Here is an 18270-nt window from a genome sequence, read left to right as displayed (position 1 = left end):
GCCATGGATATGGATTAGAGAAAAGTCTTGGAACTTTCTGGTGCACTGGCAGCAGACTGGTTAGGAAAGTGGAGTGTGTGGTGGAATGACCCTCCAATTTCTGGCAGGCATAACTGGGTGACCCTAGGTGCCCTTTACTGAGATGGGGAACTGCAGGAAGGGAGGGGCTGGAAAGGAAGCCCTTGTGCTCCACAGTGTTCCTTCAGAGACCACAGAATCCACCTTTCCTGGTGCACACTGTGGCCTGTGGGGAGTCTACCCAGGCCTCGTGTGATAGTATAGTATTAAGAAACCACAGGGTGCTCTCCATTCAGCTGGGGCAGGGCCAATGTCCTGGAGCTGGTCCTGGAAGATTCTGTGATGCGCAGGCTTAACCCCTCTGTTGCCACACTGTGTGGAGCACCTGGGTTATCTCCTGGTGATAAAAAGCAAAGCAGCTGCACTGGGGGCTATTCAAAGTCTTCTGCCACATAGCATTCACCAGCTGACAGGATTCACCAACCAACAGAATAGTTTTGGTAGTGAACAGAAAGTACAAGTAGCCCCAAGCATAGGGCTTTTTTAATCTTGGCTGTGCCACACACACTCCTTGCTTCTGGTCTAGAAGTTAGCCAACATGGAGAGTAGCAGTTGTTCAGCAAAGGATTATGGAGTCTCCCACTGCAGAGTGGGTCTGTGTATCTGTACCTGCCCTGTTTCTGTGGCTCTGATCATGCTGTTTCCTTCCTGATAACTAGGGTGCACCGTCCAGAGGGCAGGGCAGAGTCTGTTAGGGCTGCACTTTGTAAGCTTTCACTTTCAAATGGTGGAAGGAGTCAGCACAGGATTCTTCTGTCTGAGAGTGCTGAGTGCCCCAGGTCCCTGTTTCAGCTGAGGCCTCTGCAACCTGTGCCAGGCTGTGCTTCTCCACTCTCCTGGAACCAGTTGCCTCTCAGACAAGAGGATCGTGTGGTACCAATGTTAGATCTGGAGCAGGGTTTGGGGCTTGAGCAGTGAACCGCGTGTGCAATCTCTGAGAACAGATTTGGGGCTGGCTGAGGTCTCACAGTACTGAGTTAGAGACGCTCCAGAAGTCCCAGGTTTTCAAGCAGGTGAGTGGGTTCTGAAGACACTTGCTGGACAAGAAGAGGAAAGTGGGGAGCAGATGCTTGGGAGGAGGTCGCTGAGATACTGGGGGTGCTGAGAGACTGGGGCGAGTAATAATGAGGTTCTGAGATGACCCAGGACAACTACAGTGGGGACTCCACTTTACTCATTTACTTAATGACATTTCTGTAGCTTTACTAGGAACAGGCACTGTTCTAATGTGCACTGACTCTCCAAGCATACATTTATAGGATACTTCTTATACAGTGGGATGAGATCTTATTACTCTCTCCATATGGCAGATAGGACCTGGGGCAGAGCAGGTCAAGAAACTTGCCTCAGGTGACTCCCGCAGCAGGTGGCTTAGTATGAAGGAGACTGCTAAGGTCCACTGGCTGGACCACTGGCTTCCCCTCTCCCCCCTCAGGGTCAGCGGTTTGAAGCCCTTCTTCTTCTTTTTTTTTTTTTAAGATTTTATTTATTTATTTGACAGAGAGAGAGATCACAAGAAGGCAGAGAGGCAGGCAGAGAGAGAGGAGGAAGCAGGCTCCCTGCTGAGCAGAGAGTCCGATGCGGGGCTCCATCCCAGGACCCTGGGATCATGACCTGAGCCGAAGGCAGAGGCTTAACCCACTGAGCCACCCAGGCACCCCTGAAGCCCTTCTTTTTGACCAGGTCTCATTTTATCCTGTGCTTCCCACTGCTCTGCTGGGATCCTTTATCCTGAGGCCGAAATTCCTCAAATATAGAGAAGATGAGGATTAAAGGTTCATGGGGAATTGTCTGGCCTCAGCTATGAGCAAGTCCACGTCCTTGGTCCTCAGCAGAAAAGGGCTGCAGGAGGCAGGAGCTAAAATCAGGATGAACTCACCTATCAAAGGACCCCAGAACAACGTGCCTGTGGTAGGAGCCATAGTGTCCTTCAGGAGGACGCAGTCTGACTGTCAGGCTTCTCAGTCATTCCCTGGTCATAATTAGGGGGCAGCAGAAGAACAGCACACAGGAGCTGGTGTGTCCTTCATGGGGAGGGCCCTGAGTCTACGCCTTGTGTCCCTGGACCTCTGTGGTGGCCTGTGACTTACGCAGACATGGAAGAGGCCTCTGTGCTGAGGTGGGAAGGGTGTGGTCCTGTGGGCAGAGCAGGCTGGGAAAGTTTCCAAAGGGCTAGGCGGGTATCTTGGCATGAGGATTGTGGGGCCCCCACCCATCAGCCTACTGAGCAGCAGGAAAGGCTGTGCTCTTGCTGGGGACTGTTGCAAGCCCTGAGCCCTTCTGTCTGCTCTGAGGCCCAGAGCTCTGGCCTGGCCCTGCTTCCTTTCTGGATGTGTCACCTGCCCCCTGCCCTGTGTCTCCCCAGGTCTGAGGAAATGGAGAATTGCTGCAGGGGCTCTTTGCTGTCCCAACTCTCCTCCCTGCTTCTCCTCTTCCAGCTGCCTGCTGGGGGCTCTGCAGGTGAGTGTGTCCCCTCCCCTGCCCCGTGTCTCCCTGGGGTTGGTGAGAGCCCCCGGAGTTCTGCTGGGGTCTCCATCAGGACAGATGGCTGTTGGTGGAGGCCCTGGCTCTGCACAGATTCTGGAGATGCCCCAACTGCTATTTGAAATTAAACACATAAGAGGAATCCCAGAACTGCAAAATAAGGGCAGGGGAGGCATAACAGTTTTCTAACGAGTTTATGTCTCTAAAGTAAAAAATGTGGATTTCACTATGAAAAGTATGAAAATAATTGTCTCTTTATTTTTTTGTTTCCTGGCTTTATTGGCTTTTTGTTTCCTAGCTTTACTGGTACTTCTATTTCACAAATATTTATAGGGTACTGAGTACATGTTAGGTGCTTCTCTGTGTACAAAGCAGCCAGTCTCTATCTTTACAGAGCTTAAATTCTGGCAGGGACAGTGAGTACTAAATACCACAACCCTGTACAGTCTATGTTTGTTAGAGGAGTGAAGAGCATAGGACAAGGACGTAGCCAGTTGGGGCAGTCAGGGCTGCAGGATGGCATGTGGGCAGGCAGCGGTGCTCCATAAGGTGGTCACTGTATATAGTGAGATGAGAACAAATACATGGAGGAGGTGGGAGGAGCCTATCTGGATCCCATGGGTAGGGGTTCTCCACAGTGAGGAGCAGCCAGACAAATCTCGAGGTGTTCCTAAGTGTTCAAGGAGCAGAAGAGGTGAGTGTTGGCCAGAGCAAAGTGAATGAGGGGGAGAGAAGCAGGAGTTGGGGATCAGAGAGCAGGGAGGGTCTTCCTTAATGGGCTTGGAATCACTTGGGCAACTGCAAAATCATTGAAGGGCTTTGGTAGAGGAGGGACATGATTTTGGTTCCAGATTTAAAGGTTTACAGACATTGCCTAGAGAGAGGATGTCACAGGGAGACTAGTAATTGTCATCCCCCAGGTGAGACAGATGGTGACTCAGCCAAATTTAAGTAGCACAGGAGCTGAGAAGTCAGTGTTTGGTTGTCAGGTGGGGTTTGTCCTGCAGAAGTGTCCTGCTGTGACATATGTACCAGGTCTCAGAACACCAAGGCCTACAAGAGGTTGGGGGCAGTGGGATGAACCCTCTCTGGGAACAGGTAGTGATTTGGGTCCTGTGAGCAGTGGAGTGAAGGCAGGTTTTACTGGAAGTAGCTGTGAGCTCTAGTTTCTAGCACACATAGAATTCAGCAGAGAACAAAGACATAGGCAGAAATAATAAATTTAGGAGCAGGTGTAGGAAGGTTTCAGGTGTGCTGCAATGAGTAGGATGTTACCACTAGGCCATAGTAGTGCTTTTTGGTGAGTTTTCAGACCTGTCCTAAGAGGAGACACGTTAGAGTTGTGGTTTTCAAGAGTGCCATCCCTGGGACATCAGTATCTGCTTCTCACCATCTCCTTAAAATGCACATTCTTGGACCCACTCCAGACCTACTGAACCAGGAGGCCTGGGGGTAGAGCCCACCAGTCTGTGTTTCACAGGCCTTCCTGGTGATTGTGATGCCTGTGGAAGGTTGGACCTACTAAGTTAGAGAGTCCTTCATGGAAGGGCCTGGAGTCAGGAGCACAGGCTGTTGAGAGACTCTTTGACACCATTTGTGTGTTTTAAAGTTGTAGGATAAAATTGTTCCATCAGGAGATGTCACAGCTGAGACCCTTAGTTAGGGCCTCTTTCCTGACAGCAAGTTTCCTTCCCTGACCTGCATCTCTCCAGCTTTCTCACTCCTATGTCTGTGTCCACAGAGGAGTTTATGGTGATTGGCCCCTCCGAACCCATTGTGGCAGTGCTGGGTGGGGACATCATGCTGCCATGTCGTGTGTCCCCAGCCATGGATGTGCAGAATATGGAGCTGCGGTGGTTCCGCTCCAAGTTCTCAGAAGCAGTGCTCATCTATCAAAACCAGCGGGAGCAGAGAGAAGAGCAGTTGGCTCAGTACAGAGGGCGAACCTCACTGGTGAAGGATTTCCTCACCCAGGGGGAGGCTGCTGTGCGCATCCACAATGTCCAGGCTTTCGACAACGGGCTGTATACCTGCTTCTTCAGAATGGGAATATTCTATGAAGAGGCTGGTTTGGAACTGAAGGTGGCAGGTGGGTTGCTGATCTATATTTAGAGACCTGTAGTACTGGAATTCGGAGCCACCTCAGGGTCTAAGTTAATAGCCCTCAATTTATATAAGAGGGAAAGTGGGTCTTTCACTCTTCATTTATTCAGTTTAAATATATAGAACTCCTGGTACTTGATAGCTATGTTCTCTGCACCTGGGTATCTTGGTGTAACAAATAAAGGTCCCTGCCCTGTAGAGTTTATATTATACAGACAATAAATAACCAAATAGATAGGATATAGACAATGTTAGATGATGGTGAGTAGAGATTTAGCCAAATAAATATTTTAGGGGTGAGAGTTCCAAGCAGAAGAACCCCCATGTGAGACACCTGAGGGAGGAGTATGGCTGGTGAGTCTGGGTGGAGAGAGAGGCCACATGATTGGTGTGGAGGTGAATGGGAGGGTGGTGCGAAGTGACTATCTGGAATATGGAGGTGTTCCAGGTCCGGATGCACAGAGATGGGAATTATCAGGAGAAGCCCATGAGTAACGCATACTTGAGCAGATATTTGAGTGAAGCAGGCAGTGTTCTGAAATGGCCTTTTGGTTGATGGATCTGTGTGAGGCATACACAGCATAGTGATTGTGGTTCTAGCAGTCAACCGAATTGTTGCACCCTGATGGGTGCAGATGGTGGGATTGGGGAGGAGGTGGATAGGAGTTTTGTTTGTGGGGTAGTGTGGGGGTGGTAATACCAGACCATCAAAGGCTTTGTGTGCTCTTATGCCATTTAGATGCAGGGCTGAGGGAATTTTCAACAAAGCAGTGGAGCGAGGTGTGTGAGGGCAGGTTTGCTTTGGCAGCTGTAATGGAAGGTGTATGGAAGGTGAGCAAGATTGGAGGCCTGGATGTAGTTATGGGGTGAAGAGGATGGCCCCCTGCATTCAATTAGAGACAGTGTGGAGGGAAAGGAGCACTCAAGCATCAGAGAGGTTTGGAAAGTAGACCCAGTTGAGTGAGGAGATTTGGGGACAAGGGACTTCAGGTACTCACAGGTTTTTTTTTTTTTTTTTTTAAATTGGTTGTTTAGTGGTAGAAATATTGATTTTATGTGTAAGCTGCAGGTTGCTTCCATAATGCTGTGTAACACAGACATAGAAATCTCAGTGGTCTATAACACCAAACGTATTTAATCTGGCATTCAGGGAGTTCAGCTCAGCTGGGCTGTGTTTAGCCAAACCTATCTTAACAAGTTTTACTCATAAATCTTCAGTTATGTAGGGGAAATATAATTAAAAGCATAATCTTCCAACCCAGAATCTTGTCTCTAAGATAGTAGGAAGAAAGATCCTTTTTATTATTAAATTAGCATTAACTACAATGCACTGTGCATCACAGAGATTCTATCAAGATATGCAAAGACAGAAGAAATATCATCTTTTCCAAATGCAGACAGAACTCATTCCATACATGTTCTCAGGATCAACAATTATGATCCCTCAAGTAGGTGGGCTTGTCAGCACCATTTGTCCTAGATGGTGCACCTTATATTTGCTGGAAATTGGGTGAGCATGTAAGTTAGCTAATTGGCTTTATTCCCAGGAAAACCAAATTCTCCTACTGTAAAAATAAAAAAAAATAATTCCAGTGTAGTTAACATAGAGTGTTATATTCATTTCAGGTGTGCAATATAGTGAATCTACACTTTTACATATAGTCAGTGAATTTTCAACAGAAAAAAAAATATGCACCCATGAAACCAGAAAGGGGATCATTCGGAATATAAGGAGAGATGTAGAGTTTCCCAGACAAATAAAAGTTAAAGTAGTGTTTGTTTTTTTTTTTTAACCAATTCTCCGATCAAGATGACAAGCTGTGATTTCACACGTGTATCATGGTGCCCACTGAGGTTAGGCTCCTACCCTGGCAGAGAAGGGTGAGAGAGGGCTTCTGTCTTCCTGAGAAGTTCAAAGAGAGGGTTCCCAGGTCCTTTAGAAACACATTCTTAGGTTATGGAGCTGGCAAAGGCCTATTTTTTTCTTTTTAAAGTATTTATATACATTTCAAAGAGGAGAGAAGACACCCAGAAACAAAAATTTCCTCAAGTAAATGCTATAAGAAAAGGATGGGAAGGGGCTCTCTTTCCCTATTTTCAGCAGGGATAATAAAATCTTACTTTTAATATATTTTGTCCTGACAGTGGACCTTGGCTGGGTTTGCTCAGCTGGTGTTGTCCAGGTGGCTATTTGTTGATCTAGGACAGCTTCAGCTGGAAATGCTGCACTAGCCTAAAGATGTATGTCCTGTGGCAGAGGACAAGGCAATGGTGGAAGCTGTTTCCAACCTCTGCTAGAGTCACATTCCCTGAACTCTCAGTGGCTCAGTCAAGTCACAGGATGGAGCCCAGAAGCAGAGTGTGAAGGCATTAACAGTAGGTGGCAGAGGGCTGGTTGGATGTAAAGAAGAAGGAAAGATTGGGTGTATTTTCATCATTATCCTCAGAGATGGGGCCAAACATGAATTAGTTCAGGATTTGAGTCTGAAGCATCTGTGAGGAATCCTGGCACAGCTAAACCAGAGATGTGGACATTAGGGAGCGAGCTCAGGAGGCATGTAGGTTGGTGGAAGTAATGACCGAGTGGCAGTGGGTGTGCCCGCAAATGCTCTGGAGAGTGTGTGAGTTGAGAAGAGCAGAGAAGGATGGATCCTGGAACCAGATTCCTCCTTCTGTTCCTCTGGGTGATGGAATTCCCACCCTCATGGCTGGGGAGAAGAGCCTGCTCTCTGGGCCTGCCACAGGTCTCCATGATCCTTCCTTCTGTTCTCCATGGCAGGACCCCTTACATTAATCCTTGTAGGGACCACTCCCCCCAAGGAGCCCCTAAAATGCAATGCTGTACAGGAAGGTTATGCTGGAATCCCTGGACTCTGGGTGGCCTCCCTGTGCTCTCCAGCTTCTCTCTTTAGGTGTGGGCTCTGCTCCTCAAGTGCACATCACAGGGCCAGAGGAGGATGGGGTCCGAGTTGTGTGCATGGCCTTAGGGTGGTTCCCAAAACCCCAAGTGCAATGGAGAGCTCTAAGTGGAGAGAAGTTCCTGACGTTCTCTGAGACCCAAGCCCAAGATGCTGAAGGGTTGTTCACCATAAATGCAACTCTTGTGGTGAGGGACCCCTCTTCAGGGAATGTGACCTGCTCAGTCCTCAACCCCATCTTGGGCCAGGAGAAGGCAATGGCCATTTTCATCCCAGGTCAGTACTACTTCCCACTCCTAGAGGGTGGGATGATCTGGTTGGGGGTCCCTGTGTGTGCTGGGCTGGGCCGTCCTGAGCAGTGCCCCGATGGGGTGTCTGGCTGGGCACAGAACCCTTCTTCCCTCGGAGTTCTCCCTGGAAGCTGGCTTTCATGGTGATCCTGACTGTGCTGATGCTCCTACTCCTTGGGGCTGTCTTCTACATCATGAGAGAACATACTGCAAAGCTCCAGGAGATGCAGGAATGGGAGAAACTGCACAGAGACAAGAAGGAGGACCAGCAGATAAAGGAAGAGGCACTGAAGGCCAGAGGTAAGGCAGGACAGGGCCATGGCAGACAAGTGTGGAAGCTGGTGTAGAGGAAAAGTGGACAGTAGGCCCTTGGCCAGGAGCAGGGGGGCTGAGGAGGACCAGAGAGGACAGGTGCGGCTGTGGAGGCACGAGGGGTCTGGTGTTAGATCTTCATGGAGACATATAGATGCTCTTGTGGGTTTTCCAGGTGCAGTTTTTGCTGCTGTTAGTGATGGGAGTTTATGTGTATTTTTCACTTTTTTTTTTTTAGATGAACTCCAAGCAGATCTTGGTATGTTGTGTCTTTTTCCCAGAAGTTTCTGTGTTATGTTTGTAGGACACATTCTTGATCTTAGCTCACCTGTTTCCTGTGTTGCCTTTCAGACTGGAGGAAATCTGTTTACCTGGCCTGTGAGTGACTACCCGGATATCCTTGGGTCTCTTGCCCCCTAAGCCATAGTGTCCCCTCTCTGTTTCATGCAGAGACATGAGGACCTGTCCTTGGTGCAGAAGTGGAAACTGGTGGGAGGCAGAGCTTGCTTCATGGGCTTTCCCCATCTGGGCTATTGTTTCGCACATGGTGTTTTGAAACCTGGAATGATGGTGGCACTGGAGTCTGTCGTGCATCTTGGGTTGATCTATTCACCACCTTTGCAGCTTTTAGTTTTCAATGCAACTGGTTCTCAGTCAACCTGAATACTCTGGAATATTTTAGAGAAACTATATAAAGAAATGGGGGTCGTTAAATTCAGGATTGTGATCCCTCCACATAACACCATCGTGGGAGAGTCTTTTCTCTCCAGTTCCTGGAGGTACTGATCACAAAGTGTTGGGTAGAGGACTGGGAAGAGCTTGGCTGGGCATGTCATGGGATAAGTTGTTACTGGTCCAGTGATGTGTTTTCTGAGAACGTCTGGCCACTTTTACCCTAGAGCTCACCTAACATCCTGGTCCTTATTTCATCTCCCCTTTCTGTTATTTCCCATATCTCTCTTTCCTGGAAATCATTGGATGTAATAATGATTTCTTACATTCATGGAATAATGTATACTTTATTCCCTAAAATATTTTCATACATTGTATAATTTTTGACCTTTAAACCAAATTGAAAGCAGATGGAATAATAATTTTGCTTGTTTTTCTTTCCATGTGAAACTTTCTTTATTTTGGGATGCAATTGATTTGGGATTCATTTCAGAAAAATTCTGTGGATGAAATTAGTTAGTATTATGTATTTTCTTTTGGTAATAAAGAATGGTTGGACATGGTGTATTGTTCTTTTAAGGAATACTATTTTTTTTGTCAAAATGTATTTGAAATGCACGTTTTGACTTACTGTTGAATCCTACTGCACCCCATAAAAAAGAGAAGAAACAGATTTAGATGTTGACTGTATTTATGCTAAGTCCCTCCCACACTGCTACCAATTTTTTATAAACATGAAATTTCTTTAGAGATTAAAATTCTTCTCCACTGACCCTAGGAGATTTACCTGACTCTGATGGGTTCAGTGTTTCCACAGAAGTTGTGTCTCTTCTATTGTTCATAAAATCAAATGCATATAGATAACTGACCTTGCAGTTCTTGTGTGCATAAAATTGAACGAATAACTTAAGAGTTTTTCCACCTTAGAGATTCTTAATGTTATAATCAACCATTCAGTTCTATGTTATTTTCATTTGTCTCTTTGGACTCTATTGAATTTATTTGTTTATTTTTTTAAATTTTGTCTCTTCTGGTTAAAATTGTTTTTCTTGGTTGACTCTTAAGACTACTTGTCTGTAGGAGAATAGAAGTTTAATAGTTAAAAGTGATTTTGATTTTTAATTTACCTCTTATTTTGATGTTTTTACTCTTCAACTACATGTATCTTTTATTTTTTTTAATTTATTTTCAGTGTTCCAAAATTCATTGTTTATGCAGCATGCCCAGTGCTCCATGTAATATGTTCCTTCCTTAGTACCCACTACCAGGCTCACACAACCTCCCACTCCTCTCCCCTCCAAAACCCTCAGTTTGTTTCTCAGAGTTTGTATTTTAATGTTGTGGTTTTTAACACTCAGGACGCTAACTTGGCAAAGGTCACACAGCTATAACTGGCAGGCATGGAACTCAGCCTGCAATGCTGGCTCTCTGACCTGTGGTCCAGGGAATTTCCCTGAACATCCTATTGTCTGCCCATGTCAGGAGGGTATCTCCTCTCTAGCATCTTTCCTTACTTTGTTATAGTGTTACCTGTAGCACAGAAAGGAGTCAAGTGCCAGTAGATCAATAATATGCAGACTTGTTCTGGCCCATGTCTCACCACGGTGTCTTCCCTTTCAGCCCTGAAGAAGGCAAAACTGTATGCAGGTAAGTGACTCAGTTTCCCGTGGCTTTACCTTCCCAGCCTCCACTGTGACACCTTCTCTGTCATTGGACCTCACATCAGGATGGGGTTGGTGTCTCTGATCTCCTTGTTATGTTTGTTGTGTTCTGAAGACTGCAAGGACTGTCCTTGGGAACACAGATCTGCCTCTATTCTGACCCATCCTCTACTGTAGGTTGCTGTGAGAATTAGCAACACCCTCTGAACACACCTTGTTCAACTGCTAGTTTGTTGGTACAGTGAGAACAGAGTGGTCATTTGTAAGGGCAGTTGGACCATGGCATTGACGGTGTACTTCAGAATTTGCTGTCTCTGGAAGATTTCAGAAATCAAGCTTGCCTGCTTAGGACTCAGGTCTTCCATAAAGGATCCTTTTTTTGAATCCATTTTACCCTGAAATTCCAATCTCTTTTTGGATCTTGCTTCGGTTTTCCTGTTTGTTTGTTTGTTTTGTTTTGTTTTTGTTTTTGTTTTTTCTGTTTCTCTGGAATGATTGTCTTCATTTTGCTTCTGCATGCTCTGACTCCTTGTCCAAGCCATGGTTGTTTTGGAAGTAGTTATCTTTATGTCAGCTGTTCTGATTCTCAGATCCAGAGTCTCCAGGATGCTTAGGGAGTCCTGGTAGTGGGTTTGTGAGATACTGGCCATTATATACAAAATCTTATGTACATGTTTGTATTACAGCATTAAGAAATTAATTTTTTAAAGGACAGTAACTTATAGGTGTTCAAACCATTATCTCTCCTTTTAGGAGAATTCTGGGTTTACCTGATGGGCTCAGTACTGGTTAGATTTATTAGGGGCAATGTGTGAGGATTGCAATAGGAGAGGCTCAGAGCAGTGAAAATTGTTTACCAGAGAAAATTTGGGAGTAAATCAGGGAAAGAAAAGCTGGTTGGAGAAGAGAGGAGGAGATGAGAAGGAAAGTAGAGAGCCTGTGATTCCTCTCAGAGACACTTTGGGTGGCTGAGAGTAGAAGAGACCCTTTGGGTGGCTTTGGGTAGGAGAGAGACCACAAATGACAGCCATGGTGGTTAGAGTGGGAAGTACACAAAGGACATGAAAGTTATTGGGTACACAAAAAGTAATAAACTCCTTGATACATGTTTGAGAGATTTCTGAAAAGACATATTTATTTTAAGGTGTTGGGAAGTAATTTTCTAACTGGGTTTGCTTCAGATAATGAGGCCATCTCACCCTTCCCATAGTAGCCGGCGGGAGGAGTATGATCCTAGGGTTGCTAATGCAATGAAAGGCTATCCAGAGCACCCTCTAGCACTGGGGTGGGTTATGAATCTAGGCCAATAATCCTTTGATTTGAGTCCATAATATGTGCCTTTTCTGTCCTGGCTGTTTCTACTTATGATGAGGGATAAAGCCTGTGAGAACGGAGAAGGGGGAGCCAGGGATGTAAGAGTCTATGGGGACCAGATGTGTGAGGAAAACTCTTTAGAGAGCCTCAATGAATCTTGAGACTTATCAGTTAAAAATGTGAATTAAATAGTCTTCTTTTAGCATCACCCCATTCTCTGCTGGATTGAAATGCCTGTGTTTTAAAGTATACCTTATATATGTTCTCTTTATTTTGTTAAGGACAGACACCCTTACAGTAGAATCAACACTTTCACATTGGTGGGCTCATAATGTGATGTGAACAAATGTCTGATCTGATCTTATTCATGAAATTGGAGGAATAATTTCTAATGAACAGCTTGCTGTGGAAATGAGGTGAAGTATGCGCTTGGTCCACAGAAGTGCACAACATAGCTCTGGGGGCACTGTAGAGACTCAGAATGAAACACCAACTCCCTTTCTCCTCTTCCTTCTCCTCTGCTTGATTTCTTTTCTTTGCTAATCTTTGTCACTTGTCATATAGAAATGTAGAGTTTGCTGTCAGCTAGTGTCTTAGTGAAGAATAAGTAAAGTTCTCTTTTCTCAAAATGTGACATGTCCACCCACTTCATGTGATCTGTTGGTATAAGCAAATCAACAGAGCTGGACATACTACTTTATCTGAATAAACCTGTGGGAGAATAGGGGTCCCATGTTGTTGGCAAATATTCAAGAACGTGTCCTGTTCTTACATTCTAATCTTCTAATTTTGTTCTGGAGTCTCTTTCCTATTGGAGGTAACAGCTTTACCATGCAGACTTTTCAGGGTCTTATGACAGATATACATTTGCTGTGATTAGTTAGTTTCCTTTCTTCTTCCCAAAGGGGAGTATGAAGGTTGGAGGAGTTTGTACTTCACATCACTGAGGGACAGGGTCCCTGTATTCTTCTCTTGCTCATTTCAGGACCTCACTTTATAGAGGGTAGATTGATATGGTCCTTAGGATAATTGGGTTTGAGGTTCCATCTAGGTTTATGGAGAAATTGTTATTCTACCCCTGCCCCATTCATATCTCCAGTTCCTAATCTTACATCTGTAAAGTCCTCTCTGCCAAAACATATTCACAGTTTCTGGGGTCTAGGACACAGCCATATTTGGGGGCTGATCGTGTGTGGCGTATCCTTGCTTTTGATCTCTCTAGGTGATTATAAGGAGAAGGAGATGACTAGACCCAGTGTTTTTGGGTTTCCCCTTACACACAGGGATGTTTTTCCTTGCAATACTCCATGATAAAGGGAAGCAAAGACATCACTTTCTTGCTTTGAACTTCTCTCTCTCCTTCCTTGAATCTTCCCTATTACCTCTTTTTTTTTTTTAACGATTTTATTTATTTATTTGACAGAGAGAGATCACAAGTAGGCAGAGAGGCAGGCAGAGAGAGAGAGAGAGAGGAGGAAGCAAGCTCCCTGCTGAGCAGAGAGCCCGATGCGGGACTCCATTCCAGGACCCTGAGATCATGACCTGAGCTGAAGGCAGCGGCTTAACCCACTGAGCCACCCAGGCGCCCTCTCTATTACCTCTTGATGGGGCAAGATTTCTCTTGTGCCATGTCCTGCGTTCTCCTCACCTATGGCTGAGAGTTATCCTCCAAGTGCAGCTTGTATACAACTGGGTGCAGTTGTATTGCCCCTACCATGGTTTTGAGTCAACTGGCAAGTTCAGTTTAGCCTGTTCTTTATAAGTAAATGGAGACCTCAGAAATTTTGATCTCCTCAGTTCTTTCTCAAAAGAAAATCTAGTTTTCAGGACGGATGTGTGACTAGGGATTGAGAAAGCTTACTTTGATAATGAAATCTGTGCAAAAAGCCTTCTTTTTAGGTAAGTTCCCAGTCCCTCAGTGGTGTTAAGCTTTATGGCTTGGGTTTCATGGGAACAGTGTAGCACGATGGCTGTGGGTGTATAAGAGAGAATGTGTGCATGTTTGTGTGTGTCAGAGAGGACAGAGAGAGACAGAGTGTGTGTGAGAGAGAACTAATGTGAATGAAAAATAAATTCAGCAGATGCATGCTTCCAAAACATTTCCCCTTATAACCCTTGGTTTAGTGTATTTCAGAGATAGGTATCAACTCTGGTCTGTACAGTTTCCTCAAGTCTCTGATTTGTTGTTCACATTTGTGCAATGTGGTTTTCTTGTAGATTGGCGGAAGGAGAAGTTCCAGACCTGTGAGTTACTTCTGTCGTTTGGGTGCTCCTACTGTTATCCCATGGCTTCTGACATCTCCTTCAGCTTGCTGTGGTGATACAGATGCTGGCATCATCAATGGTGGTGGGGTGGGATGAGGCGGTGAAAGTCATGTAGCTGAGATTACTTGGTGTGACTGATACTGGATATAAATGAGTATTCTTTAGTGCTGGAGTCCTGTCTGGCCCTCAAGTGCCCTGTGACATGTCTAACCCCCAGATCAGTCTTATGCTTATTTCTTCCAGTTAGAGGCTGTGTGCTTGAGCCAAAAGGCTCTCATCTCATGAGGTTTAGCCCTCCCTGCATGCAGCTAGGTGTCTGGGGGTGGGGTGGTGGTTGTGTGCCTTATTATGTGGTAGGACAAGTCCTTGAATAATTGGTAACTGTCTCTGCAGTGACTGTCAGTCTGGATCCAGAGTCTGCCCATTCCATCCTTGCTCTCTCTGATGACAAGACTAGTGTGACCTTTAAAGACTCATGCAAGGGCTCAGAAGATGGAGTCTATAGTGTCTTGGGTCATGAAGGAATCACATCAGGGTGCTGTTACTGGGAGGTGGAGATCAAGAATGCAGAAAGAAGTGAGTGGGCCCTGGGGGTCTGTAGGAGAGATGTGGAGAGGAAAGGCTGGTACCAGGAATCCCCAGAAAAGGGGTTCTGGGTTGTGGCGATGTATGATAATATATTCGGTTCCCTCCCTGCTAATGGAGAACACATTGTGCCAATTCCCCAGAGGGTAGGTGTTTTCCTGGACCTGAAGGAAGGGGATGTCTCATTCTACAACATGGCTGATGGTTCCCACCTTTTCTCCTTCCCTCTTGCTTCCGCCTCTGGAACTCTGTTTCCATACTTCAGGTTGAGGTCAGGAGTTGTGTCCCTGACCATCTGCTCTGGGGTGGGTGGGCCTGTGCAGACCCCTTTACCCTTTAACAACCTTCCTTGTTCTTCAGAGGAACCTGGGAGCCTCCCAGGGCAGGGGTTCAGTTCAGGCTGTGGTGTTGATGGTGATTTCCCAGGGGCTGAATCTCCATTACTCCCCTGTGGTCCTGAAGCTATGTCCCCTTAATGCTCTAACACCAGATTCCTCATGGTGGCTCCTCCTGGAGCTGCAGAGCCCCAGGGGTAATAGCCTCTGAAGCTAGTCCTGAATGACTGGGTCTCTTGCCCTTCTTTTCTGGGTATAGACTGCTGGGGTGAGGTTATGAGAATAGTTGGTTCATGCCTTATGCTCAGGTATTAGAAGATAAATGTTGACTTTTTCAGCTGTAATGGGGTTGGCTTAATTTTGTTATTGGAAGTCATGTTTCTTTTGATCATGAACATTACTTCATGGAATCTTTATATTGTTTTGATATGAAATGAAATGAGGTCTTAATTATTCTGAATAATTAAATGGTGTTTATTTTATATAGTTTGAGTTGTGCAGATGAAACCAGAGGCTACAGGTGGGTTACCTGCTCTATTTAGGAAATGTGCACTCTGACTAAAAAACATTGTCCATCTGAACATTTCTGAAGAAATGTATGGACTTGAAGAAGAGTGGAGTGTAATATTCTATTTTACAGGCTTCCTATTCTGGAATGGATGAGACATACTTACCTTAATGAAATTTAGTAAATATTTGTTTCTTTCTGAAATACTGATGCTACATTAATTCAGGGAATAAAAAAATGAGAGTTTGCTTTTCCTTGTGAGTCAACAGCAGTTGGAAAGAACAGAACTGCTACCAGAATAAAGAGTTAAATGAAGATGAATGTTTTCAGATCCTGGGTGAATTGCAGAAAGCTTTGACCATGAGCACAGTTCCAGGATCTATGTACGGCTTCACAGTCCAATTGTAAAGGTGGATGGAACCCACAGGAAATAGAAGGAAGCCAGACTCTTGAGGACTCAGACCTTGATGAATAAAGGTTTGTTGGCTCCTGAAGTAGAGAACGCTGACTTGTTGTGGTTCTGGGAGAGATGAGAAGACACGGAATTGGAAGTGGAAGAAGGAGGTCACAGATCTCAGTTCCTGCCTGTGACCAAAAATAGGAAAAGGACTGGAGTCCCTTTGCATATTTTTCTTTGTCATGTAGATGTGTCATTTGTATTAATTATCTATTTTCTTTCTCCCTTCTTACCAGTGTGATTTTATGCCAGTTGTCCCTGGTAATATTTCAAAAGTAGTCTCTAGGTAACAGAGGAGTTAAATGAGTGTAGCTGGACTTAAGGAATCAATATAATTGATTCAATGCCTGAGACTGCCTGTTTATTCCACTTTGGGGAAAGACTGAGAACTTTTAAACTTTTAAGTATAGCCCTGTAGATGGGTGAAAATGTGGAGTTGTTGTGTTGTTATATAGAAGTTCCAATGTGAGTAAATGGTTTATGTGGAAGTTGAGGAACTGAAAGTGTGAAATCTGCTCCTTTTCAATTCATTGTCTTTTGATTCAAATCTACCTTGTATGTGCCCTACTTGTTGATACTGGATGTCATAAATGTTTCATTTTTGCCATGTGGCACATTTGGCACCGCCTTTGTCAGTTAGTGCACTGTTGGGTTTGGCCATCAAACCCTGAGATGGTGAATTAAAAGACTCCTCCAGACACCTTCATAGGAGAAAGGAGAGGCCTGGGGACCAGACACTCTAGAGGCAAAAGGCCTCCAGGCAAGCTTTTTCTCCAGTTTCATTGGGGTCATATCAATACAGAACGTGCAAGCACAAAGCAAGGAGGAATGTGTAGCCTTAATGGTCAGGACAGTAATATATGGGACAGCGTGTGGTAAGAGCAAAGAGGCTAGGAGTTCATGAAGTACATGAGCACCACATGTGTCTGTTTTTTCTTGAAAATTAAACATTTACTTTCTAGATGAGAGCCTTGAGCCACAGTAAGAATGTGGCCACTTTCAGTCAAGAAATTTCAATGGAGGCATAAATTTCTGGGCATTCCTCCTTTGTTTTTCAATTAGTTTCATCCAGGGAGGCATATACAAGTCAGATTTTGTTTATGCAGGCACTGAATTTCTACATAGCAACAGAGGGAACACAGCAAGACATAGCAGGAGAAAAACCTTTTTTCTTTTCGTGTTTTTAACTTAATTTAATTTTTTAAAGATTTTATTTATTTGTTAGAGAGAGAGAGAGAGATAGTGAGCAAGAGCATACACAAGCAGGCACAGTGGCAGGCAGAGGCTGAGAGAGAAGCAGGCTCCCTGTGGAGCAAGGAGCCTGATGCAGGACTCTATCCCAGGATGCTGGGATCATGGCCTGAGCCGAAGGCAGTGGCTTAACAGACTGAGCCACCCAGGAATCCCTCTTTTCGTGTTTTAAAAAAAAATTTTTATTTATTTATTTGTCAGAGAGAGATTGAATAAGCACAAGCAGGGAGATTGGCAGGCAGAGAGAGAAGCAGACTCCCTGCTGAGCAGAGAACCCAAAGCAGGACTCCATCCCCAGATTCTGGGATCATGTCCTGAGCTGAAGGAAGACATTTAACTGAGTGAGCCACCTAGGTGTCCCACTTTTGGTGTTGTTTCCCCCTTGACCTTATGATGCTACTGAGAGTGGCCGGAGAAGACTTAGTTTCCCTTGCCTTTGGGTGAATGAGTATGGCATTGTAGCAGGTTGTGTACCAGAGCGCTGCCTCCCAGGGAATCTTGTCAGTTCTCTAGTGAGAGTTTTCCTACCCAGCAGGCTTGGTCTGCAGCATGTTGGTGGATTTCTTTCCTCCCTGGGGACTCTGGTCCCACCTTGTCCAATAAACAGAATGTCAGTCTTATTCTTTCAAATGTGTTCCATCTTTTGGATGCTCTACCTCAGCCCTAGACGTAAAGTCTGCTTCCTATATCTTCTCCTTCTGGTTTCCTTAGAGCTTCTTTTATCTCTTTCATAATTAAATACATCTTTCTTAATTCTTTATATCCAATTTTCCCTGTTAACAAGAGTGATGTGGTTTCTGCCTCCTGACTGTACACTGAGTGATACAAACATCTAAACTGAATTGTATGTTGGGGGAGGGCATTGCACTGCTCACAGGACATGGGAAAGGGTAGTAGAGGAATTTTCAAATTTATCAAAATATTTATCCCAACAATAAAGTTATAAATATACTCTTTGGTATCTTTGTATATTTTTAAAAATACTCTATGTGTTAATATATTATCTGACATGTTCATCTCCTCTTACAGTGTACCTT

General features: G+C 45.0%; 1 protein-coding gene across 8 annotated transcripts; it reads left to right on the top strand.

Annotated features, from left to right (window-relative positions):
- The first annotated feature begins 802 nt into the window (after positions 1-802).
- Positions 803-17863, top strand: LOC131834295 (butyrophilin-like protein 1). Of its 8 annotated transcripts, none has more exons than XM_059178777.1 (10): positions 803-1091; positions 2444-2538; positions 4388-4651; positions 7578-7859; positions 7973-8173; positions 8361-8444; positions 8537-8563; positions 10478-10504; positions 14050-14076; positions 14491-17863. In XM_059178777.1, the coding sequence occupies exons 2-10, from the start codon at positions 2454-2456 to the stop codon at positions 15156-15158; spliced, it is 1665 nt and encodes a 554-aa protein (XP_059034760.1). In that variant the 5' UTR covers positions 803-1091; positions 2444-2453; the 3' UTR covers positions 15159-17863. The 8 variants fall into 8 exon arrangements, with proteins under 8 accessions (XP_059034760.1, XP_059034755.1, XP_059034759.1 ...); XM_059178772.1 differs by having other exon boundaries at positions 4304-4651; XM_059178776.1 differs by lacking the exon at positions 803-1091 and adding an exon at positions 2053-2197.
- Positions 17864-18270: the final 407 nt, after the last annotated feature.

Source organism: Mustela lutreola, chromosome 6 (assembly GCF_030435805.1).
Source record: "Mustela lutreola isolate mMusLut2 chromosome 6, mMusLut2.pri, whole genome shotgun sequence".
Classification (NCBI taxonomy): Eukaryota; Metazoa; Chordata; class Mammalia; order Carnivora; family Mustelidae; genus Mustela; species Mustela lutreola.
This window is presented reverse-complemented; position numbering and strand designations above follow the sequence as displayed.